Source organism: Dermacentor andersoni, chromosome 11 (genome assembly GCF_023375885.2).
Source record: "Dermacentor andersoni chromosome 11, qqDerAnde1_hic_scaffold, whole genome shotgun sequence".
Taxonomy (NCBI): Eukaryota; Metazoa; Arthropoda; class Arachnida; order Ixodida; family Ixodidae; genus Dermacentor; species Dermacentor andersoni.
Genome location: NC_092824.1, coordinates 122,026,524 through 122,052,097, shown reverse-complemented (window position 1 = coordinate 122,052,097; position 25,574 = coordinate 122,026,524). Strand labels below are relative to the sequence as shown.

Genomic DNA, 25,574 nt, shown 5'->3' with positions numbered 1-25,574 from the left:
TGAAGTGTCGGTTTTTGTAAAAAAATGTTCTTTTGAAATTGCGGTATTGGAGTCCATTTCTCGCAGCTTCATCCGCTCTTTCATTTCCCGAAATGCCGGCATGGCCAGGTATCCACTGGAACTTGATGCAATGCCCAGCAATAGCAATCTTAGCCTTGTGGTGAAGATAAGCAATGTCAAATGCTGCAGGTTGATTATTGCAACGCTTGTGCCTGTTCCACATACTTTGTAGGGCTGCTTTTGAATCCGTGAAAATCACCCACGTCTTTGGCGGCTGCTGTCGTAGTACATACACAAGGGCCTCCTTAATGCCATATAGCTCCGCTGAAGTAGAAGATGTCGCTCACTCAAGACGAAACGAGAATCGTTGCCCTGTAGAGGGAACAAAAAGGCTGCACGATGAGTGATGTGGAGTTGTAGAGCCATCTGTGGAAATGTGTGTTGCGGCTGCATATTCTTTGCGAGGGTGAAACAACAATGGTGGCTCAACCTTGCACGCGCAAGGGAAGAAAGTTAGTAGGTAGTGTGCAGTTTTCCACTGCGTGGAAGGCACAGAGGGGGAAGGGAAGGGGGGGTCTACTCTGGTGGCCGTAGCATATGGCATGACCCTATCTTGAAAGCAATATGCGATGGGAACAGAGCGCGCCGAGTGTTGATAGCTTCGGGTGTGCTGTGCTCTTGCCGCTTAGTTCATGAAGCAAGAGGCAGCATGAAGGTCAAGTCACTAACTGCTGCTGCCGCGCTTCTTCACTCCAGCGTTTCAACAGCGAGTGTGCACGGTTATCGAGGGAGATGTCTTCATGTTTCCTTGTGCACGCGCGACACCATGCATGTTAATTTAGTTAGTAAGTGAATGTTTACAAGTTCATACGGCCAATAAAACTACCATCCTTACTTTGTATAGCTGTTTACTAATTTGCTATTGCAGTTGATGCTTTGCCTTTCGGGTGAAACTGCGACTTTTTCCTGCATCTCGTTGAACTGGACCCGCTGGATAATTCGATCAATTTCATCGGTCCCGTCAGAGCCGAATAGATGGAAGCTGACTATATATACTACTAATATATAACCAATCCAGCCAAAGTTAAATTTTGTTGCAGTTGGCGTTTAACCCTTTAGGCACCACTATTTCCCTAATTTTTAATGACTGATCTATAATAAACATCTTCCCTTATTGTAAAACTGGAAATTCATTAGTTATTTCTGTTGTCTGTTACTGTTAATTTTTCCATGTTTTTGAGCTGCATATAGGCATGGCCACAGAAACAGTCAGACTTGTACATTACGAATTAAATGTAATTAGTTACTTGTAATCTATGGCAATCTCTTGTATTTTTGTAATTTAAAAATTAATTTTTTCTTAGTATTGCTCACTGTAATTCATTAACTCTTTTCAGTAACCAATTACATGTAATTTGTTACATTACTGATGAGACAAGCTGTAACAGGGGATGGAGTTTTAGGAACCTGAATTTGGCGGGAAATTACAACACAACAGAACACCTGAGATCATGCAACACACCAGCTTTGCGGATGCGCATGTTCAGACAGGCAAATCCAGGATCTCAATACCAGTTTCCTCATGGTAATGCTCCACCAGGTGTTGGCCGACGAATTGAACCAGCACTGGTATGTCTCTATAGCGACGACCACTTAGGACGTCAATGCCAAAATATCGCCCATGGACAATTTGTACAACTTTTCCTTGACCCCAACCGGGAGTGTCTTCTTCGAGTCCCAGCAACAATGAAACGCTTTGCGTCACAGAGGAGCCAGATGCTGGGCAATCTTGTATGCAAGATGTCTGTACATTACAGTACCATTCTAACCCTCCAGCACACACATCAAGCAAGTTTTCATTTTCGCTGCTGATGTATTCATGACAAAATGAGGGAAGATGACCAATTAAATCTTAGAAAAGCCATTATTAGTTAAGATAATTGTTAGTTAATTGTGATAAGTAATTAGGAAGAGCTGCAGAGGACGCACTGAATGTGCCAGGCTAGCTCATTCTGATTACGATATCTGTGAAATGCTATAAAAAGTTTGAACAAATGTAACATAAAAGTAATCTATACCTTTTGAGTAATTCCTTAATTATTTTCGTCGGGCAGTAATTGCTAACCGTAATCAATTACATTAGTGAGTGAAGTAATTGTAATTGTTTTTTTTTTCTGCAACGTGCACAAGTCTACGAAAAGTCGACATCAAACTTGATATTTCTTAAAACAGAAGTCTAGTGCTACATGTCGTTCCTGGCGATGCAAGCAAAATAAGTTGCAAAGGTGCCAGCGGCAAAGCGTTTTCGTTGAGCCATGTCTGCGTGAGAGAGGCCGTCAGATGCTTTAACTCTTTGACATCAGTAGTGCTAAGGTGAAGCTTCAAACACGCCTCACTAGAGCATGCCATGTCTAATTGTTTGATGTGGTGAAGGTGAAGAAAAGTCCAACACTACCATGATTCTGGCCTATAAACAATGCCCGTTGTCACTGCAGCTACCTAATTCCATGTGCCACCATTTTTAAATCACAATACTTGCACTGCATTTCCAGCAACAGTACCCACAAAAAATAAATTTTCTGGGAAGCTGGCACTACCTAGCACCGCAGTGTTTACACTTAAATGGTAAAACGACTGCCACTCATTTGTGGCAATCAGCAGACAAAAGAAACTCCTTGGATGAGTGGGACGCGTCATGGGCATATATTGGAAAAAATGCAAGGACGAGTGAGACTCATCGTTGGCATGGAAAAGGTTAACAATGTTGCATTGTTAAGAACACTGAGTACCCTCGCGTAGCCTCCACTTCATCTGGGTTACAAGATGCTCCAGGCGGCTCTGTGATGGGTTTACCAGCTTCAGCTTGTACTCGACATTTCCCTCAGCTGCCTCCGGGGGCAGCCACAGCTCCTCTGAATCAGGCCCAAACAGCGACTCCATGGTGGCAGGATTTGTAGTGCAGGGTTCCAAACTCGTGTCACTAAAGACGTCCCCTCTAGGACATCATGTCCTGCAAAAAAACAAACCACATTTACAAGTATGTTAGGACAGGAATGTTTATATATATGACACATGAGTGTACCACAACATAATTCCTGTGCTTCCATGCTCAAAGTTTGGTGGGGGTGGCACAGTGGCAAGCACCCAGGCTGGCCATGTCAAATTGTTGTGGCTTCACACTAAAACCTTGGCAACTTCTGGCATACGGTGGCCACATCCTCCGCAACACCATTTACAAGGCACTGAATGTAAGTTGTAGGAAACAAGGGTAACAGTTTCCATACATGATTGGTGACTTCTGGTGTGGTGCCGACTTGCAGCAAGGTGTTTCTACGCCAACTAATCAAACATTGGTGTTCTTTATATAAACCTGACACACTGGCATTTCAAGGGCCTTTGGATTAGAAAACATCTATGGGAAAGGTGTTCGTGGGGACAAAATAAGACAAAACAGTATCTTCTTTAGGAGGGGGCCTCTCAAGGAATGGCAGACATCTGAATTCCTTCATAAGCCTAAAGGGCTAACCTTGTGCACAACTCAACCACAGTAACCTTGTCAAAATAAACATTTTAGTGCTTGAATTTACCCTCGGCAGCCTGGCAGTTAACCTTTAGTGGAGTAATACTCTCAAGCTGGGGCAGCCGTCATGCACTACAGCCACCACCATCGCTTCGCCATTATGTGGCTTCTTCCAAATCTGGCTCCACGAACTTTTATAGTCCTCCTCTCTGTGTTCACTTGGACAGTTGCATGTGTAGCATGAATTGTATGGACACATCAAATCTGGCTTCAACAGCACACAGACAGAAAACACTGCACGATTAATAGCAATTCCTATACACACCAAACAGTGACTGCTCATTGTGTTTAGACCAGTCTTAATTTCGGTTCAAACGGAAAGTGAAGTTAAATATTTGATAAATATGCACACTGTAATCCACAGCTTTAGTTAGACATTTGCTGTCCATTCAGACCTGTGTATCCTAAGAGTTTGGACACAGTTGCTCAGATCAGTGTGCGAGATGGTGAGTTGTGCTATAAATATTAGCACAACATTTTAGCGAGCAGCGGAAGGAAGAACGCTGCCCCTGCTTCAATGCGGAGTGATCTGAGTTGAGCCTCCCCATGGCTTTGTTGTTTAGCAGCCAAGCTCACTGTACATTACTTGCATCTCTGGAAAACACGCTTATAAAAAAATTAAATTAATGCAGCTCTGTGTAGTGTATGAGAGCATGAAATTTGAGCAGAGCAGACCATAAGTGATGCAGAGCTATAATGGATGCTGTGACAAGTTCTTAAGATATATTTCAACATTTTTTACATGTTTTACGTGTTTTATCAGTTTCTATGTAAACAAGCTGTGCCATCATTTTCACTATATCTATAGGAGACCATGCTGTACTGTTTGTCAGTGGTTAGACTGCCATAGGTAAGGGGTCCTCCAGAATAATAATAAAAAAGTCAAACTAAATTCCTGAAAGGACTTTAGTTTGGATGTGCACCGGGGGTTTAAGAAATAGTGGTGCCATGTCAGCATCTCATGCTGAAGGTAACAGTAGCAATTGGTCATTTATTGAATTAATAAATAAAAAGGACGGGAAGGAAATTACTGCTCACCACACTGTAGCTGTCACATGTGGCGACACAAGCGCAGCAGTTCAGCAAAATTTTAAACTCCCCGAACAAGACAAGACGTGAATAGAAACATAGACGCACACACAAAGCACATGGTTGCAGAGCAGTGCTCGCTATCCTTACCACCACCACCACCAAGCCAGCTACTATCATCAATGAAAGTGCTCGGCTTAGCTTGTAGCCTTGCGAGGACTAGTAATGTATTGCAAATTAATAAATATCTGTCCTGTTCCACCGTCGTTTTCCTCAGTTACGTGAAAGTAACTATTTAGCATAGTCGCCTGAATGGCAGTTGTATGGGAGTAAAAGGACAGGCTGGAGTAAAGAAAGGAACTAATATACAACAGAGCGATTAGCTTAGATTTATTCATAATTTTCTTGTGAAGTGACTGCACTGAAGGCAAACTGTGGAAATGGTGTCAGGCCAAGCACATTTTTAATTTGCCCACGTGTTTGCAATCTCTTCCTGAGGTTTAATGTAAATTCCAGTAAATCCTCCAGTAAATCTTATTTGCAAGCAGATTCCTAGAATGTATCCTAACAAGTTAGTGCTTGCCCTTTCTTTCAGTGATGGTTGCACTAAGTACACTTGAAAGCTGCTCTAGGCCTTCTCTTTTCTTTTTTGTAAATGGGTCATTGCACGCCAACTGTACCAACCTTGGCGCTCAAACATATGCAATTTCCTTCCAAAAATTATAGGTGCTTGCGTACGACATAAAAAGTCATTCCACAAAATATATTTCCCTAAAACATTTTTCACCGGCTCAAGTGCCACCTAAACTTTCTCGTAAGACACAAAAGTAAGCACCATAAAAGGCATTGCCAATAGGGTGGTGCCGTTTCCCCATCCACTTTCTTGGGTATTTATGTTTCCTAGTACAGCGCCACCACTCACAGACCTTGGCGGCGGATGTGGAACATCCTTTCTGCCGCAGGCGTCACAAGAACATGATCTTTTTTGGATGAAGGCAACCGGTCAATAAACCCACACATGCTATCTGAAGGCATCAATGTTGCTGGATTACAGACCCACGTTATGTAACAAACGAGAAGAAAGGGGGTTAACCGAGGGGCCCGATTTTTATTAGTCATATCATAAGAAGCCAACAAACAGTGACACCAAGGACAACATAGGTCTGTGAATGGTAGCGCTGGCTAACACTCCCAGGGTTCTACTAGGAAACATAAATACCCAAGAAAGTAGATGGGGAAACGGTGCCGCGGTAGCTCAATTGGTAGAGCATCGCACGCGAAATGTGAAGGTCCTGGGATCGTTCCCTACCTGCGCCAAGTTGTTTTTTCATCCATTTTCATTTCCATTAATTTACTGTTTCTTTATTTCATTTATTAAGCACAAGTAATTTCCTTTATGCTGTCCTTGGTATCACAGTTTCTTCGCTTCTTATGATATGACTCATAAGAATCGGGCCCCTCGGTTAACCCCCTTTCTTCTCGTTTATTGCCAAAAGCTGCGTTTCATTAAAAAATTTTCCGCAGAAGACTGACGATGGGTCTTACACCTAAAATTGCATTCATTGATTATTAGCCATTCCTTCATTTTTGATAAGCCATTAAAAATGAGAAAATTGCTCCATATTTGGGATTAAAAAAAGAGAATGCTTTCATACAGAAACACACAATTTATCCAAGCAAAGGGCCTAGGAGCTGGGCTTTATGTGACTAATGTTTTTGGGCTGATATACTGCGCAGAAGTACACAGAGGTGCTGATAAATATGCAAAAGAGTCATTTTTGCCTTATGTTTAGCTGCCAATTGAATACTGAGGCTGTCCTAGTAAAAATATGCTAAACAGGGTTTCTGAAGCACATTGCATTCTTTTCAAACTGAGAAAGTTTTTTTTAAATTAATTTTTGTTTTAAATGAGGGAAAATGTTTGCATTTGCCTCCCACTGGCTTGGGAAATTTTCGTCTGTTTCGTCTTCAGTGCGAAGCCTCTTGGCAGCAAATATAAGATGTCTGGATGAAAGCGTACTCGGGCCGGTAGAGGAGTGTACATAAGGTGCTTGCACTGCTTTTAAGTTTATTTCATCACAGCCAGACAAGGAAAGTTGTTTTCTTCACCGCTGTGAGCGCAGTTAGTCCAGCTGAAGTACAACTCCATGTTGCTGTATGTTGTTGACCTGCTTGGCATCCTCACACGGCACCAGGTAGCGCACCAACAGCTATGTTTGCTACACGACTACTATTTGCACTAAAAGTTAAGGTTGTGAATGGTGTAATTTTTGACAGAAATATAGAGCATGCTAAGATTACTAATTTTATTAATCAAAACAATCTTTTTTGAACGTTCCCGCGGAGTACTGTTGGGCTTTCACGGTGTCGCGTCACATAAAGTTAAGTGCACTTAACCTCAAACGGTCATGTATAAGGAAAGGAATTACATTTTGTGGTTCTGCTATTGTGCCTGGGAAGAAATGAGACAAAATTAAGTGCTGTTCTGGTATCCATTTGTTTTGAGAATGACACACAACATCTACAGGTGACGGCAATTATGACATGGAGACTCCGGCGTAGCTGTGTTCCTGGAGGTTATGGTACGAAATGCGTGTTTCGCTACAGCACAAAGTCATCATCCTGAATAAGAAAGAAAAGCAAAGTTAAACACACATTAACAGAAATATGAATCAAATTTTAATACCACTAATTTTAGGAATCAACACACTTGCTTGAATAATAATAATAATAATAATAATAACTTCATTATTTCCATCAATGATGGAGGAGACTGGAATGACCCTGCATAGTGACATTATGCTTTCCCAGAAGGAATTTCGTGAGGACGTGTCTAATACTAGAATGGACAACCCTAAAACATGCACACTGACGCGAGAAAACATTTTTCTTTGCTGTGCACACAGCACTTGAATTGTATGCATGTGTCACTGGGTGTAAGACCTGTCTTCAGTCTCCTGAGAAAAATAAATGTTGATCATTTGTCAATGAAACTCAATTGTTGGCAGCACCTTTTATAGTGCGCACTTTCGTGCCTTACAAGAAGGTTCAGGTGGCACTTGAGCTGGTGAAACATTTTTTTCAGGAAAAATATTTAATTGAGTGACTTTCTGTGTTGTACGCAAGCACCTAAAATTTTTAGAAAGAAATTGCTGATGGCCGAGCACCAAGGTTGGTACAGTTGGCATGGAATGTCTAGTATGTAAACCATTACTTCATGACTCCGCACATTGAACATTCAGTTCAACGTCATGTACATTCTAAATTAACGGACTGTACAAAAAGTATATAACAATTGCAATCACGATCACATGCTTAATGCATGAATTCTCTACTGCTTCAGCATGTACTTCCCCGAAGAGCTCTGTGCAATGAAACCACTTGCAGGCCGACCTGAGCTGTAGTTGGGGTGAGATGCTTGCAATGATTCAACCGCAGATCGAGGCAGTACGGCTAACTGTGCTGGTTTGTCGAGGCCTTAATTCGCTTTCGCTAAAAGAGCAATGTGCAAAAAAGAACCAAAGTCGAAAAGCAAGATATGCGCGCATTTCGAAACATGCACACGCTTCTTGCCTCTGCGAAGGAGGACGACGGATGGGAAGCACTTTGGCGGCGAGGTTACTAGATCAACCTGCAGCAGCAGCTGGTATACCGCGCGCGATAAAACCGGTTCATGCCGAATATCACGCGGTGCAAAACAATGCGTGAGCAATCGCCTGTTTCCACCCCTCAATCTGAAAGAAACTTGGCGGCGAGTCGCAAGAATAATATTTTCGCGCAGGCGAGTGCCAGCAATGCCGACGCTTGTGTGCAAATGTATACGTCTATGCGCGACCTTGGTTATGATGCGATGGTACGTAACGTGTAAGCAAGCATATGGGCAGCATGATCCCGCGCGTGCCCTATACATATCACATCAACAACGGTGATTCGCGTGACTGGCACTGTTAACCGCGCAGGTAGCATCAAATGTAGGTGGGATATTGTCTTGTCATTGAATGAGGCTGTAAGCTATGCCACAGCCGTTACTTTCGCGCAGGCTGATAACAGTCTCGAGAAACGAAACTCACCGTTCGGAAGCGCTGATAGGGTCGGCCGTGTAATCACATCAAGTTTGCGCACTCACTGACAGTCGGTAAGCGGTGTACAGGCACCCAGCCCATTCGCAAGAACCCACACACCCTACGCCATACATCAGCTGCTGGCTGGCATGCATGGCAGCAAATGGCAGCAAATACCGACCGCGCATGCGCAGAAGGGTGCGAGAAACCGAAAATTGGCTCGTTTGTCTGGCACACTTTCATATTATTTTACCTGCCGCTGTAATGCGCGTGCAGCCCTTTCAACAACGTCAACAGCCATATGAGACAGCGAATGACGCAAGCTCTTTCGGTTTGTTGCCTGCTTCAAGTGAGAGCGCGCGATAAGCACAGCTACCGAAACTGCTGAATTCTTGCACGGTTTTCTCTTTTCTCTTGAATGCGGCGATGCGCTGGCTCCCGGATCTACTGTGCTCTATTCCCGGGCTTCACCACAGCCTCTACGCTGACGACGTGACGTTATGGGTAGCGGCGGATGATCTACAAACTCTTCAAGAGATCATATGCAACGCGGCATCGACGTCGTACAAGCTTATGCGGAGTCGAGGGGCCTGACGTGCTCACCGGAAAAATTCGAATACCTTCTGATCAAGCCCGGCAGAAGTAGCTGTCCCAGGGGATTACCACGGGGAGTGAGTGAGTGAGAAAACTTTTATTGTCCGTAATGGGTGACACCGGAGCTCCGGCCGGTACCGCTCGTAGGCGTCCAGGGAGCCCGATGTCAAAGGGGCAGGTGTTAGTAGACGAAGCGGTTTGCCGCTTCGGCAGCCAGACGGACAATCTTGGCCTGTGTCGCCGGGTCTTCGCTATGAAGCGCGGTCTCCCATGCTTCTTCGTCCTTAAATAAATTATATCCCGGTGAGTAGCTGCACTCCCATAGGATATGTCTTAAGAGTTCCTATTTTATCGCAGAATCTGCAGAATTGGTCCTCCGGATTTCCCGTTTGCGTGAGGTATCTCCATCTGGGAGACATGTGGTTCTTGGCTTGCAGGCGGCGCCAGCAGGTGACTGCCTCTGCGGACGTGAGGGACCTATCCGGGAGTGGATATTTCCGACGTCAAGGCGCCTCCTTGACTTAAGGTCGGAGAACTTACCATCCCGGAGCGCCCCAGTATCAAGATATTGGGGCTAGACTTTCAGAACACGCTGCGCTGTGGGCTCATGTTAAAGAAACTCCAGAAGGCGACCAACTACACACTAAGCATATTCGCCGGGTGGCAAATCGGTACCACGGCATAGGCGAGGACGAGCTGCTTCGACTTGTGCAGGCATACATAACCAGCAGAACCATGTACTCGACACCATATGTCAAACTCGCAGCCACGGACTTAGCCAAATTAAACACAATGATCAGACGAAGCACAAAGGCAGCCCTCCATGGGCCTTCCAGACCACGCGGCCTCCGCAAGGCTAGAGCATGCATAGTACATGACGATTCCGCGAAAGGTCAGGGGGCATATTTATGCCCCACCTCTACCCCGCAACATGGACCGCGAGTTCCATCAGGGCCGTCGGCAGGCTCCTATGCAGTGAAGCCATTTGGCGACGCTACAGCTCGCAAGATGGAGTGGTCTGCACAGACGCAGCGAGACACCCTCGCGGCGACCTCATGACCGCGGTGGTAGCGGATCACAACGGAGGATTGATAGAACACACAACAATCACGGCTGGCCGAGTGGTGGAAGCGGAGGAAACTGCGATTGCCATGGCCATGCATGCGGAAGCGAATACCGTCATGAGCGATAGCAAGCAGGCCATCGGCAATTTCGTCCGCGGTAGAATTTTCAAACAGGCGTACCATGTCCTCACACAGCGCCCCCTAAGCGGCTTGAAAACCCTCGTGTGGACCCCCGCTCACGCGGCTGTGCCCGGCTACGTGTCGGCTCACAGTTTGGCTCGAGATCTCATGCACCAAGCCTCATCCGTGGATGCGGACAGCGTGAATGAAGAGGATAGACACGAAGAACCCTGCGAGACTTATCATGAAATAGCCCATAGATAGCGCATGGCGCTCTTTGGCCATACCTGGCCCTTGCGCCATTAAACTTCAAACATCATCACCAAAGATAGCGCTTGAGGCGTCGCGCGCTCCCACCTCCGGCCAAGCAACTCGATAAAATGCAAGTGGTCGCGTTTCCCACACATATAATGTGGGAATGCACCCCCCGTCAGCAGCGAGACTTACTGGACAGCCTGGCTCAGTTCCAGGGATTTCGACTGACAGCTTGAACTGGTGGACTGGGCGGAGAAGGCCAAGCAGGCCCAGGGCCTTACTTGAGCCCGATCCCTCAGCCACATCCCCCTTTACCCTTCCCCCTTTCAATAAAGTTTACCACCACCATGGTTAGCTTGGTGTTTTTGGAAGGCTTGGGCTGGTTGGTAAGTTATACCTATATAAAGGCTGTGGTTATACTGAGCATAGTGCAGGAAGGACGGGCGCTAACTTTCAGCACAGCGTTTATTGGGGAAGAGGAGCATATATACGCAACTGATTCTGCTAAGAGAAAGAAGGACATAAAAGCTTAACGAAAATGCCACATGCTGTCATGCAATGAATTCAAGCTCTGTAGTTGATAATGCTAATAATGATAGTGCGCTTGTCCTGTCTAGTCTTTGTCGTTCGTCCTTCCCGTGCCTTGCTTCCAGTGTAATGGTGTTTTTGGCCGCTCCATTGTGCTAAACAGCTATTTCATTTCATTTTATTACCTTAAAAACCCCTTGATAGGGGTATTACATAAGGGGTGGGAATACATTAGTATATAATTTGCATAATACATAACTGAACATGCAAAAAAAAAATACATGTGGTAAAGTGTTGCATACTTCAGCGCAAATACATAGACCTAAGTAATACAAACTAAAGTTGCACGAGCATATAGGCCTGTTAACACAAATCTTTTTCATTGCGAAAAGTGCACAGTGACACTCTCCATGAACGTACAAGGGCAAATGATGGCGGAGATTTGGTGGGGCAGGTTCCAATCTGTTGCGGCATGGCAAAAGAATGAAGTGGAAAAGGTAACAGTGCGCATGCGAGGGTGCAGCAGTGCAGCTATCTTTCGCGGGTGGCCACACGTGTCTACAATGTCTTCTTTTTTTAATTCAGAAGTTGCGTTTATAATTGACTGGTTCACGCTGCAGTCTTTCTGAGCTTGGTTCCTCTTCGATTTTTCAGTTCTGGCTGGAGTGTTCTGGCTAAGTGCGGGCTGCCAGAGCCAGCCTATCGCGGACACCATGCACCGTTGTGCGACCTGCGACCTTTCAGTTGAGATTATAGTCGGCATTTACCATGGTATTTACGCTATCCCTTTCATCTGTCTGTGTTTGCACACGTATGCGCCCTGTCGGTTTCGACTAGCAGCGTGGAAACCGAAACCACAAGTGTAAAAAGCTGTTTCGCTACACCCTTTGCTAAACTGGTTGAAATTCTGGCCTTTTCATACTAAGGGCTGAGAGGAGGAGGAGGAGAAACATTTATTTAAAAAAAAAGGAAACGATAAGCAGGTGTCTTTCTGCTTTTGCGGAAGGCGCCCTTATTCCAGGGCTCCTGCGGCTCTTGCGGTCTCCCGGGCCCGCTGCACCAGTTGCTGCTGGTTACGAGGGTTCGAACTAGTCAGTACGGCCTCCCACTGCTTGGGTGTGGGGTTGGGTATCTGCGGGGCCACCTTCACGTTGGGGCACGCCCATGTGGTGTGATATGGGGAGGCGTAATCATTACAAAGGGAAAATTTGTATGAATATAGTGTAGGGTGTATTGCGTGTAGTCTGCTTAACTGGGGGTATGTATTCGTTTGTAGTTGTCGCCATGTTACGGCGTCTTCACGTGAGAAGGTCTTGTGTGGAGGTGGGTATTGCTGTCTGTTCAATCTGTGGTGTTGTAGTAAGGGCTGAGAAAATAGAATACAGGTTATTAACTGTGCCAAATGTTATACTAAACAAAGTGCGCGCCAAAATGCAATCTTTCTGCAAAATGTGAGCAAAAACAGTGCAGCGGTAAGCGAAAAATTTTTTTCTGAAAACGCGCAGTGAAATATTCGGAACCCTGTATAATGCAGCGCGGGCCATCAGATAACTTTATCTTGTTGAAAGATTAGCTCACCTCCCTCTGCGACACATGGTAACTTCGTGTAAATGGGTGGAACTGCACTTTTCTACAAAAAAAAATATCCTGTCTTTCTACACTATAACTAACATGTTATTGTTAGCTGGTATCCTTCCTCACCAATCATTCTTCTAAGGGACCTTAATTATCCGAACCACATCCGAACATCACGCGGTCGGATGGACTTCCATTACAATTAACCCATTCACGTCACACTCTCAGGATTTTTTAGACGTGTGCATGTTTTAATTTCACGCAGATGGTAACGAAGTCGCAGGAACATGCAGTACTTTAGACCTTATTTTGTCTAATCACCCACATCTCATCTTGACACTCACGTACTTGCCTGGTTTTAGAGAACATTCGCTGCTTCATTTCAACATTAACATTTCTTTTTCCCAACACACGAAAAAAAAAAAATTTATCCGCGACTACAAAAAAGCAAATTTTGATATTATTATTCAGGAACTGTTCGCATATTTTGATGCATATGTCATTGATTTTGATACACGGAATGTTGCAGAAAACTGGGTTCTGTTTTGGAATAACATCGTGCAGCAATTATCACTGCATACCTTGGTTTAACAAAGAGCTAAAGCGTCTTTCCAATAAAAAAAAGTATTTGTTTCATTCAGCAAAGTTATGAAGAACAGCAAATCACTGTGAAGCATATCACAACCTTTAAGCAGAGTACCGCGCAGCACTCTGTCACGCCAAAGATTATCACTCGACTAACACTCTCCCAGCCTTCTTAGGCAATCCTAAAGCATTTTGGAGAAGTGTAAATGTGATGGAAACCAGTGTTATTTCTCTTAATAATTCTGAAAATGAACCTATACCACCAGGACAATGCGCCTCAGTGTTTTAACAATGTTTTTTCGGACAATTTTTCTTCGTGTCAAGTTAATTGTGTTAAATATATGTCGCATCATGATTATCCTTTGATATCCCCTATCATGTTCAAGCACTCTGGAATACTACAGTTAATCGACTCGCCAAAGCTTTCTTCGTCATGTGGAACCTACAGTATCAACTCTAAATATCTAAGACAGACTAAACATTACTCATCTTTGTTTTTGGCTAAGCTCTTCCAGCAGTCACTTGATCATGGTATCCTTAATTTTGATTGGAAGATTGGGGAGGCAGTTCCTGTTCATAAATCAGGCAACAAACATTCTCCATTAAATTATCGACCCGTTTTGCTAACAAGTATCCCTTGCAAGCTGATGAAGCACATATTGTACACACATATCTTTAACTTTTTGGAATCAAATTCTTTCTTTACGTCATCACAACACGGCTTCAGGCATTCATTTTCTTGTGAAACTGAATTACTTTTCACTCACTGCTTGCACTCTATACTAGACAAGAATTCCAGAATCAATTGCCCCTTTCTAGACTTCTCGAAGGCTTTTGATAAGGTTATTTATGCGCTGCTTATGCTGAAACTTTCCTCTTTAAGCCTTGACCATAATGTACTTACCTGGCTTGAATACTTCCTAATCAATCGCCGACAGTATGCTTCTGTCAACAGTCATGATTCATCCTTATCGTAGCATCAGGAGTTCCCCATGGCTCTGTTTTAGGTCGATTACTTCCCAATGTTCCAACAATCTTCCCCAACCTGCCTACATATTTGACATGAAAAACTCTGGCTACGCAAAGTGGCGTTAATTGCCATTAATTGCCTTAGCTATTACAATCTTTCCAATAGCGTCATTGAATCAAACGTTCAAGAGGAAGTTGTAAGCTCACTTTTGACAGTTGAAGACCAGAATGCTAGTTCAGACAAGCAGCAGGAGTTGATTGACTTGTTGCTTGATGAGGGAGAGCTTGAAGGTGCTGAAGGTTTGCTCGATAGCAGCTCTCTGACTGTACCGGACCACCCATACATTATTCAATCAATCAATCAATCAATCAATCAATCAATCAATCATTTTATTTCCTTAAAGAAGGAGGAAGGAGTACAGGACTAAAAGCTTGGACAGCTTGACGAGGTCCCGACCCCTTGTAAGTTGGCATAACAGCAAGATGACAGCCAGTCATGCACAAGAAATGAAAAAAAGCATCACAATGTAACGGGTAATACAGAGTGAAACAAGACGGCAAGAAATAATCAACACTCATAAATAACAGTGGGAAGGAATAACAGAATAAGAAGGCATGGTCTAGTCTTGCAAATAAATAAGTTGACAAAAACGTTTAATGCGAGAGTTTCGGTTTCTGGAGGGATCAAACTTTTGTCGGTCTAATAGGTTTAAAAGCGAAGGTAATGTATGAGATAAAGATTGCTCATCATAGGAGGTTCTTGGGGTGGGTACGAACCACATTTCTTTATGTCGGGTCTGTCGAATATTTGTATTTTCTCGAAGTTTTGCCAGATGAATTGTATCATCAATGCCAAATTTTACAAAATTTTTGTAGCACAACATCAACCTATAATTGTAAAAACAAAATACAGGAAGAATGTCATATTTAGAAAAAAGTGGTTCTGTGGAGTGCGTATAATGGACATCAGCTATGTAACGCACAACTCTTTTTTGTAGCAAATGTAGTTTGTGCAAGTTTGTTACACCAGTTGTACCCCACACCATGACGCAGTACTGCATGACAGATACCACCAGAGCATTGTATAGCATTATTTTTACCTTGGTCGGGAGTAAGTGACGCAGACGAGCAATAACACCAATGGCAGATGACAATTTAGATTGGAGATGATCAACATGCTCATTCCAGGTAAGGTGCTTTGTAAAACGCACCCCAAGGATATTAACGGTATCCATTATCTCTAACTGCTCACTGCCCAGACACAAATTCATATTAGTTGTCAACAACTTTCCTCTAGGCGCGTACAAGATAACTTTTGTTTTCTTAGGGTTGATTTTTAAGCAGTTTATCACGGACCACCGTTCTAAGTCAGACAGCGTCTTATTAGCCTTTATTTCTATATCTGTTGCCACATTGCCTGTAATAAAAACGGTTGTGTCATCGGCATACGAAACGAATGTAGCGTTATCTGTACAGCGTACAATGTCGTTTATATAAATCAAAAATAAAAGTGGGCCCAAAATGCTTCCTTGCGGCACACCAGTGATAACTGGCTTTCTTGAAGATATTGAGTTACTGGCATCTACGAACTGTGATCTGTGGGACAGATAAGATGTCATAAGCGAGTGGGCGGTTCCACGTACACCATACATTTCTAATTTGTTAAGAAGGATGGAATGATTAATTAAATCAAAAGCCTTAGAGAAATCTATGTATATGCCTAGTGCCATATGCTTCCGGCTGAAAGCATCTAAAATTATTTCTTTTTGGCTCAGGAGGGCTGTTTCCGTAGAGCGGTGCTTTCTAAAACCATGCTGAAAGTCTGCAATCAAATGGTGACGGTTAAAGAATGAGAGTATTCGCGCATGCATTATTTTCTCAATGCCCTTAGAAAATACTGGAATTATTGATATTGGCCGATAATTATTTAATGCTGTTTTATCACCGCGCTTAAAGACGGGAACAACGCGGGTAATTTGCATTCTCTTAGGAAAGGCACCTGTTGATAATATTAAGTTATAAACATGGGCTAGAATAGGGCTTATAATATCGAGCACATACTTTATTGGGCGAATCTGGATACCGTCGGTGTCTAGTGACTTGCTGTTGCTTGTAGCTCTGATACACGAAAAAACTTCAGGGGGAGTAGTTGGAGCAAGGAAAAGCGATGCTCCATTCCTGTTTACTGGTAGAAACTGAGCGTAGTTAGTTAGGCTATGTTCTAGGTCCCGTTGCGGTGCTACAGTAAAGACTTCATTAAATGCAATTGGTACTGCATCTCCAGAAATTTGTTGCCCATCATGTTCCAATATATCAGGAATAGCTGAGTAAGAGTTAGGCTGTAACAAGGCATTCAATTTGCGCCAAAGTACATCACTTCGTTGGTTAGCAGGGTCACTAAATATTCCTGAAAAATAAGCATTTTTGGCAGTTCTAAGTTTATTTGTTAAACTGTTTCTGTATTTCTTAAACACCTTAAGCAAGGCTTCATCCCTAGATTTCACAAATTTGGCATATAAAACATGTTTTTGTTTAATCATATCAAGAAGCTCAGGGGTCAGCCAAGGTTTCCGCGCTTTAGGTGGCCTCGTAATTTTTTTGCATGGAAAATGCGTATCATACAACGGTTTAAAGATATTAATAAAAGCGGAATATGCAGAGTCGCTGTCTTGTGCATAATAAACGCTGTCCCAAGTTTGCTGAGCAATGGCATGGCGAAAAGCCTCCAGATTTGATGGCGTAATTGACTGAATATAAACTGGTTCCTTAGTTTTTTGAGTCACACGATTGATTTTACTCACTAGCAGAATAATGCCTAGATGGTCACTGATATCGGTGTACAGAACGTCGGCCTCTAATGAATGAATATTTATATTTGATATGAACACATCTAATAAGGAGGCGCTGTCAACAGTTATGCGTGTTGCTGTAGAAATTGTATTTGAAAAACCGCAAGTGGTAATTAGAGTCTGGAAATCATTTTTCAGCGGAGAAGATGACAGCATGTTTATATTCACGTCACCACCTAAAAGAAGATTCATTTTTTCTTCTGTTGCATAACTGAAAAGCTTTTCAACGAAAGCAAGAAAGCGGGTCGCATCACCTGATGGTGGTCTGTACACAACAGAAAACAAGTTTGTATGGTTTTGTACTGTCAGTACCTCATAATCGGAAGTTATACCAGTGAAATTGTCGACTGGTTTAGCAAAAATATTATCTTTGAGCAAAAGCGCTACACCGCCCCCTCGCTTATCCTGCCGACTACAGAAGAACGACTGATAACCAGATAACTGGAACAATTGTGATGTGGGCGTTAACCACGTTTCGGTTAACATTATGACAGTAATCGGTATTCCGAAGCTGTGTATTAACATGGTAAGTTCATCAGTCTTACTTGCGAGCGATCGAACATTTTGATGAAAAAATGTCATTGCTGGTTGCTTATTTGATATAAGATCCTTTACCTCGGATGGTACATAACCCATATTTTAGATAAGAAGCTACCAAAAAAAAAAAAAAAAATGGACCCAACTGTTGTTCCTACGTCATCTTCTGCAAATCATCAAGATGGCAAATGGGGACAATGGGGCTGCCGTCCGATTTCCGGGCAAAAATCTTGCCATTACGATACCAGGCATATTTCCAGCCGAGTTCTTTCTTTTTGCTGTTCACTGCTCCAAACAAGCGTTTCATGGGAGGAGATAAGTGTTCATTGATATAAATCGGAGTGCTGGGCTCCAGCTGAATATCTTCTGTTGTCAGCTGCTTTTTCCTTGCTTTCTCTAGGAAAGAATCGCGCTTGGCCCTGTGTCTGAACTGCACCACAATATTAGGGCAATTAGCGTTACCGCTTGTCCTAACTCGGTGGCAAACTTCAACATCAGAATCCTCGAAAGGTACATCAAGTGCACCTGCAAGTTTTCAGGTTATATCCAGGGTGTTTTCTTTTGGCTTCGTTGGTACACCTTTGATTTCTATGTTGAAACACCTGGTATGCTGTTCATTTTGCATGAGCCTTACTTCATGATCCTTGAGTTTTGCGACAAGGCATCGCGGTCCTTTTCCAGACCCTCTACTGTGTTCCTTAGATCAGAGTTTACCGTACTGACTCAAGACTTACTTCTTATGTGGCAGGCTTTGTCGCAATGGAACTGTGTTCTGAAAACAAGGTGTAATGCATGCATGAACCAGCTTCTGCTGCCTGCTTCAGATGGAAAGTGCTGCCATTTTCACGAAATCTTGCGACTTCGCTGGTCTTTTCTATCCTTCACTGAAGCTTCTTGTGTTGATCGGTGAACTTGAAGACATTTTCACAGGCTACTTTAGTGAGAGTTAGCTACAGAGAAGGACAAGGTAACCAGGTGAAAAATGGTGGTCTCGGTGCCGAAGGTCGTAGCGTCACTTTTGAGAAGCTTGCGAGACTATGAAGCGATGACGGGCGACATCTCGGGCCTGGGCGGCTAAGGCAATCGCATCCCGAGCGTAACCAGTGCAGGGTGATTGTACTGCGGAAGGTAGCAACGTGTCGAAGGGCAATGTGGGATCGTGGCCATAGAAAACGTAAAATGGTGAAAATGCGGCAGTGTCATAACAGGACGAGTTGTATGCGAAGGTGATGTATGGTAAAGCGACATCCCAGTCGCGGTGATCGTCGGAAACGTACATGGGCAGCATTTCAGTTAGTGTGTGGGTGTGTCGGTGGGTGAGGCTGTTCGTTTGAGGGTGGTACGTGGTAGCAAGCTGGTGTTCTATAGAACAGGAGCGCAGCAGATCATCGTCGACCTTTAATAAAAAGTAGCGGCCGCGATCCGTGAGTAACTGGCGAGGGGTGCCGTGGTGCAGGATGACGTCGTATAGTAGGAAGTCGGCGCCATCTGTAGCGCAGCTGGTTGGCAGCGCTCGTGCGATGGCATATCTCGTGGCATAATCTGTTCCTACAGCAATCCAATTATTTCCTTTGTTGGAAAGAGGCCCACACGGAACAAGGGCTCTGTAGGGATATCAATTGGTTGAAGGAAACCAGCAGGAGGCATAGCAGGCGTCTTCCAGTGCTGACACAGGTCGCAAGAAGCGACATAATGGCGCACAGAGAGATAAATGCCGGGCCAGAAGAAGCGGCGCCGCAGGCAGTCACAAGTACGAGTGTGCCCAAATGTCCTGCGCCATGAAGCGTCATGAAGTTACTGGAGCACAGCCAGTCGAAGGTACTTGGGAACGACTAGGAGGAGCTCCGGGCCATCAGGATGAACACTACGATGGTATAAAGTTCCATCGCGCAACACGGAGAGTGTGGTTGTGAGGTGTTGCAGGTGGCTCTCAAAGTTCGGTGAAAACACAATCACATCGTCAAGGTAACACAGGCATGTAGACCACTTCAAGCCGTGCAAGAGAAAGTCGAAGGCCAAGTACTTAAAGACAGAGAAGGGCCAGTACCCGGTGCCCGAGAGGTATGAAGGACCCGATAACGAAGAACTGGACCGGCCGTTTACCATGACGGAACTGTGGACAGCGATAGATGACAGTAACAAGAGAAGTGCACCCGGCAGGGATGCCATAACTTACAAATTACTCGGTAACATGAGCGGTACAGCGGCCAGCGGCCTCCTAGAGCACATTAACGAAGTCTGGGAGAGCTCGCAGTTGCCGAAGGAATGGAAGGACGCCGAGGTACGCTTCATTCCAAAGCCCGGCAAGGCCCTCACGATAGACAACATGCGGCCCATCTCTCTCACATCCTGCGTGGGGAAGGTGATGGAGCGCATGGTCCTTCGCCGGCTGCAGAAGCACCTCGAAGAAACGGATCAGATGCCAGAGACGATGTACGGCTTCAGGCAACATCTCAGCACCCAAGACGTGATGATCCAACTTCACGAATTAGTCGTCAAGCCGGCAACGAGGCACGCGCCGCGCGGGACACTCGCTCTCGACCTGAAGGGAGCGTTTGACAATGTGTCCCACGCGAGCGTGTTGCAGAATCTAAACAAAACCCGGTGTGGCCGAAAGACATTTGGCTACATAAAAGATTTTCTGTCAAACCGAACGGCGACCATCAGGATAGGGGAGGAGAAGTCGGACCCTGTCGAACTCGGCGATAGGGGCACCCCTCAGGGATCGGTCTTGTCGCCCCTGCTCTTCAATCTGGCCCTGCTGCCCCTGCCCGATCTACTCAAGCAAATTGAAGGCGTGGACCACGCGTTCTACGCCGACGATATTACGGTGTGGACGGCCCGAGCCGGGTCCGATGCATGGATGGAGGAAGTCTTGCAGCGGGCGGCAATTAACGACCGTGCACGAGTACGCAAAGTCGTGCGGACTGAGCTGCGCTCCCCAGAAATCAGAGCTGCTCATGATCCAACCGGGAAAATCCAAGAAGGAGCTGCCGCTGAACGTGATTATCACCATCGCCGGAACTACTATCAAGTACACAGCAGATTAGGATTCTCGGCCTACTACTTAAGAGCGACGGGAAGGCACAGACCGCCATCACAAAGATCAAGACTTCAACCGAACAGATACTTGGTATGATTCGGAGGGTATCTAATAGAAACCGAGGCCTTAAAGAGGACAATGCCATGCGCCTGGCACGCGCGTTCGTCGTGTCGCGGGTTACCTACTCCGCACCGTATCTCCAGTTGACGAAGGCGAATAGGGACACCCTAAACACGATGCTTCGTAAGGCAACGAAACAAGCACTGGGCATGCCCATTTACTCGTCCACTCAAAAACTGCTAGACATGGGCGCCCACAACACGGTGGAGGAGCCCATCGAAGCCCACCTCTCTAATCAGAGAATCCGGCTCAGTCACACGGAACACGGACGAGTCGTCCTACGCAAAATAGGATGGCAGATCGAGCCAGTACCCATAAAGACGGCCCTTACGGAAGACTGGAAAACGATCATTCAGGCAAAACACCTTCCCCGGAACATGACACCGGGCAAGGACGACGAGAGGCGCACCGCGCGAGCTATAGCCCTAGCCCGGAAGCTGGAAGAGAACCCCAGGGTCCTCCACGCGGACGCCTCGCTCCGAAAACACAGTGACCGTGCAGCGGTGGTGGTTACATCAAAAGACAGGCTGATCGTCAGCGCGTCCCTGATGACAACAGACCCCGCAGTTGCCGAAGAAGCGGCCGTGGCCCTCGCACTCGCACAGCCGAGCGTGGACACCGTAGTCACCGACTCAAAGACAGCCTACAGAAGCTTCCGCAGGGGGGTAATCTCCTCCGCGGCCCGAGCCATTCTAGCCAAGCACAAGCCTCCGGGAAGAGCCATAGAGCTCGTGTGGGTCCCGGCTCACTCGCAGGTAGCAGGCAACACCATCGCCGACTACCATACCCGAGAAATGTAAATCCGGGCCGAGCACGAGCTGGAAGAGCTACCGCACCCGGTTACCAGCTTTCGGGACATTACCCAAATGTACCGAGAGGAAAGGTGCAGACTTCCAGAACCGCACCCCAAACTCACCAGGCAACAACAGACGATCCTGCGTCGAGCGCAGGCGGGATCGCTTGCGCACCCCGTACTCATGAACCGCATGTACCCTGCGGAATACGACATCCTCTGTCCTTTTTGCAGAAGAGAAAAGGGCACCCTGCCGCACGTCTTGGCAGAGTGCACAGAACTCAAGACCCCCCTTCCTCCCCTTCCCACCAACACCCCCAATCCCCAATCCCTTGAGCGATGGGAGACCTTGTTATCCAGCCCCGCCCTACCGATTCAGCTCGCACTGACGGACAGGGGCCAGGAGCTGCTGGAAACATATGGGTCCCGTAACTAGGGAACCACCCCGTCTGGTGCCTACGTGCACCACCGATTTATTTCGGGCCCAGCAAATGTTGCTTCATTATCCATCATGCGCTCGAATGTATCACGTGACCTCCTCACGTGACCTCATCCTAGGTGCTTAGGGACAGGATCGTTTAGGGACTTTTGAGAAGGCGCGATGGTGGCGCCCAAGTGATGTCGTGGTGCCATGTTGCGCCACCCTAGCACATAACACCTATATAAACTACCCTAGCCTGGTGGCGCGTTGAATGGTTGAATCTCCGGCCCACGCCGACCGCTGGTCGTATGATCCGTATCATGTCTCCACAGTGGGTTCAGTATTTGTTGGCGAAAAGTCGTGCAGTAGTAGTGGTGTGGCATGTCGGCTTTTGGTCTCGGTGAACTCTGGTAGTGTGAGACCCGTATTTCTGAAGAATTCAGTGGTGCTGACGATCGAAATATTCAAGTGGCGTAGCGCCTCGGCAATGCAATTTACGAACCGGCGCTTTGCAGCAGCGTCGCCGTGTTCGCCCCTTTTAGGCAGCGTGATCACATCTCACATGCACCTTTACTTGACGGGCCTCGTAGGCGGAGGTATTGTACGTGTTCCTAGCAACGACTTACATTACGTAACTAATATTGGCGGCGAGGACTTACGGAGTCGCCATCTATCGGAAGCGCCTCGCTGGCGTAGTATGAGGGATCACGCGGCGCGCTACTCATAGGTTTTGCTGTCAGTGCTCACTGAAAACACCACGCGCGAGCTCTCCCGGACATTTCTGGAAGTACTTTCAAAACGAGAGAAATTTTTTACTGTCTAAATAATAATCTGGTGCAAACTGAAAGCACAGAATCGTTTACAGACGCTATCTCTTTACCGAATACGTACAGTGAACGCCACTGCGCGCGGTCGCCGCGATGGAGTCTCCCGAACCGGCTCCTTGCGTGAAAGGTAGGTAAACGCTGAGAGTAAAATATGTGAAATATGTTCTTTTAGTGTTTGTATAACTAAATGGAGCGTAGTAGAATGAAGCCTCAATGCAGCGATCGCACAGATTCGCAGCGACCGACTGCGCGTCTGCGTGCTTGTCCGCGCACTGTTTCGCTTTCGCCGCGTGCGCCTTTTCGCACCGTACCATGAGCTTTAGGCCGCAGAATATGAGCATTTGACAGTATACAAGCAACCATTGTTGCGTGGGCGCTATCGGAGCTGTTCAAAAATAATTTCATTGTAGAGACTTCGACACCTCATCATCATCATCAGCCTGGTTACGCCCACTGCAGGGCAAAGGCCTCTCCCATACTCCTCCAACTGCCCCGGTCATGTACTAATTGTGGCCATGTTGACCCTCCAAGCTTCCTTATCTCATCTGCCCACCTAACTTTCTGTCGCCCCCTACTACGCTTCCCTTCCCTCGGAATCCAGTCCGTAACCATTAATGACCATCGGTTATCTTCCCTCCTCATTACATGTCCTGCCCATGCCCATTTCTTTTTCTTGATTTCAACTAAGATGTCATTAACGCGCGTTTGTTCCCTCACCCAATCTGCTCTTTTCTTATCCCTTAACGTTACACCTATCATTCTTCTTTCCATAGCTCGTTGCGTCGTCCTCAATTTAAGTAGAACCCTTTTCGTAAGCCTCCAGGTTTCTGCCCCGTACGTGAGTACTGGTAGGACACAGCTGTTATACACTTTTCTCTTGAGGGATAATGGCAACCTGCTGTTCATGATCTGCGAATGCCTGCCAAACGCACCCCAGCCAATTCTTACTCTTCTGATTATTTCACTCTCATGATCCGGATCAGCAGTCACTACCTGTCCTAATAAGTAGATGTATTCCCTTACCACTTCCAGTGCCTCGCTACCTATCGTAAACTGCTGTTCCCGTCCGAGACTGTTAAACATTACTTTAGTTTTCTGCAGATTAATTTTTAGTCCCACCCTTCTGCTCTGCCTCTCCAGGTCAGTGAGCATGCATTGCAGTTGGTCCCCTGAGTTACTAAGCAAGGCAATATCATCAGCGAAGCGCAAGTTACTAAGGTATTCTCCATTTACTCTTATCCCCAATTCTTCCCAATCCAGGTCTCTGAATACCTCCTGTAAACACGCTGTGAATAGCATTGGAGAGATCGTATCTCCCTGCCTGACGCCTTTCTTTATTGGGATTTTGTTGCTTTCTTTATGGAGGACTACGGTGGCTGTGGAGCCGCTATAGATATCTTTCAGTATTTTTACATACGGCTCGTCTACACCCTGATTCCGCAATGCCTCCATGACTGCTGAGGTTTCGACTGAATCAAACGCTTTCTCGTAATCAATGAAAGCTATATATATGGTTGGTAATTATATTCCGCACATTTCTCTATCACTACGGGGACTGTGATGTGCCGTCGCGACGGCTCCATCTTTTTTCTTCTAAATTCTTGGATGTTTCAATATAATTTCTCGAGTTGCGTCGCACTGTATGTTTGTCGGTGTTCTCAGCATGCAATGTCCCGCTGCTTCTCTTTTGTAATCCAGTGCATTAATTCATAACACAAACATGACCATATGCCATGCTTTCTTTAAATGTGCTTCTTACCACTCCCTTTCCACTCCAGTGAACTTGCCAGTATCTATAGCATCGACAAGTTCATAGACCAAACCGTCATGACATTAGTCGGGCAGCGGACTCGGGCGAGCGTCTCAGTGCGCGTTTTCCGAACTTCGCAGACCCGGCGCCTTAGCGGAAATCTTCCTCGCGTCTGTGCTTGCTGCATACCCGAGTTGTAGCCAATGACTGTTTGCCGGTTTTATGTTTCACGAGCCAAGCTTCACGCAGCTTCTTGTCCTGCGGCTACGTGTTAATAAGGCTGACACCGGGCTCCGTTGCGTACGTCCGGCACTGCGGCACCGAGCAGTAGCCTACCATGTTGCGCGCCTTCAAAGGCAGCCACTACCTAATGTAGTGTTTTCAAGCATTGTAAAGGAGTCACTCGAAGCGGGAAAATCTCGCCACTAAATGAGGACCGCAGCGTACGAGGGAATTTAAACTGTCGTTTTCAGCTCGCTTGGGCGCTCCCGAAGCAGCCGACGCGGCCGCTATGTCCACGTGATCCCTAATAGCACGTCACGCAGACGGTGGCGCCAGCTTTTCCAGTGGTGGAACTCGAGGCCAATAGCCACCATAAACTCCTCCAGAGTGCCTAGGCAGAGTCATAAAGGAGCAAAAGCCCCCAGATTTTCTCTCTCGCGCCCGCTCTTACTCGCGCCTGCGCACAAACGGCTGGCGATCCCTCAAATGAACGTGTGAACGTCTCGTTCGTGGTGACACGCGTAGATAACCTGAAGAAAGGCGAATTTCGCCCCCTGGCGCAAGATTTTTGCGACGCTTATTTGGAGGCTAAATAACATATGAGACTGCGTTTGCATCTGCGCTGCGTATTTAGTGTTTAGAGGCCACAAAG

The 25,574-nt window shown here is 45.9% G+C and overlaps 1 protein-coding gene and 1 long non-coding RNA gene across 6 annotated transcripts in view; one reads left to right on the top strand and one right to left on the bottom strand.

Moving 5' to 3' along the window:
- LOC126539328 (GTP-binding protein 2) overlaps positions 1-21,913 on the bottom strand; it is a 134,586-nt gene extending 112,673 nt beyond the window's left edge. For 3 of the 5 annotated variants that reach the window (XM_055075516.2, XM_055075517.2, XM_050186130.3), the window contains exons 1-2: positions 8,680-8,813; positions 2,790-3,010 (exon numbers count right to left, since the gene is read on the bottom strand). In XM_055075516.2, coding sequence (XP_054931491.1) covers positions 2,790-2,940 — 151 coding nt within the window. In that variant the 5' untranslated portion in view covers positions 2,941-3,010; positions 8,680-8,813. Of the gene's footprint in view, positions 1-2,789; positions 3,011-8,679; positions 8,814-14,567; positions 14,685-21,825 lie in introns of those variants that run through there. The other 2 variants (XM_055075515.2, XM_050186129.3) reach the window with 2 other exon arrangements.
- Positions 9,484-11,053, top strand: LOC129386965 (uncharacterized). The gene is made up of 2 exons (XR_008614308.1): positions 9,484-9,567; positions 9,622-11,053. It is a non-coding gene; the product is annotated as an uncharacterized lncRNA (long non-coding RNA).
- Positions 21,914-25,574: the final 3,661 nt, after the last annotated feature.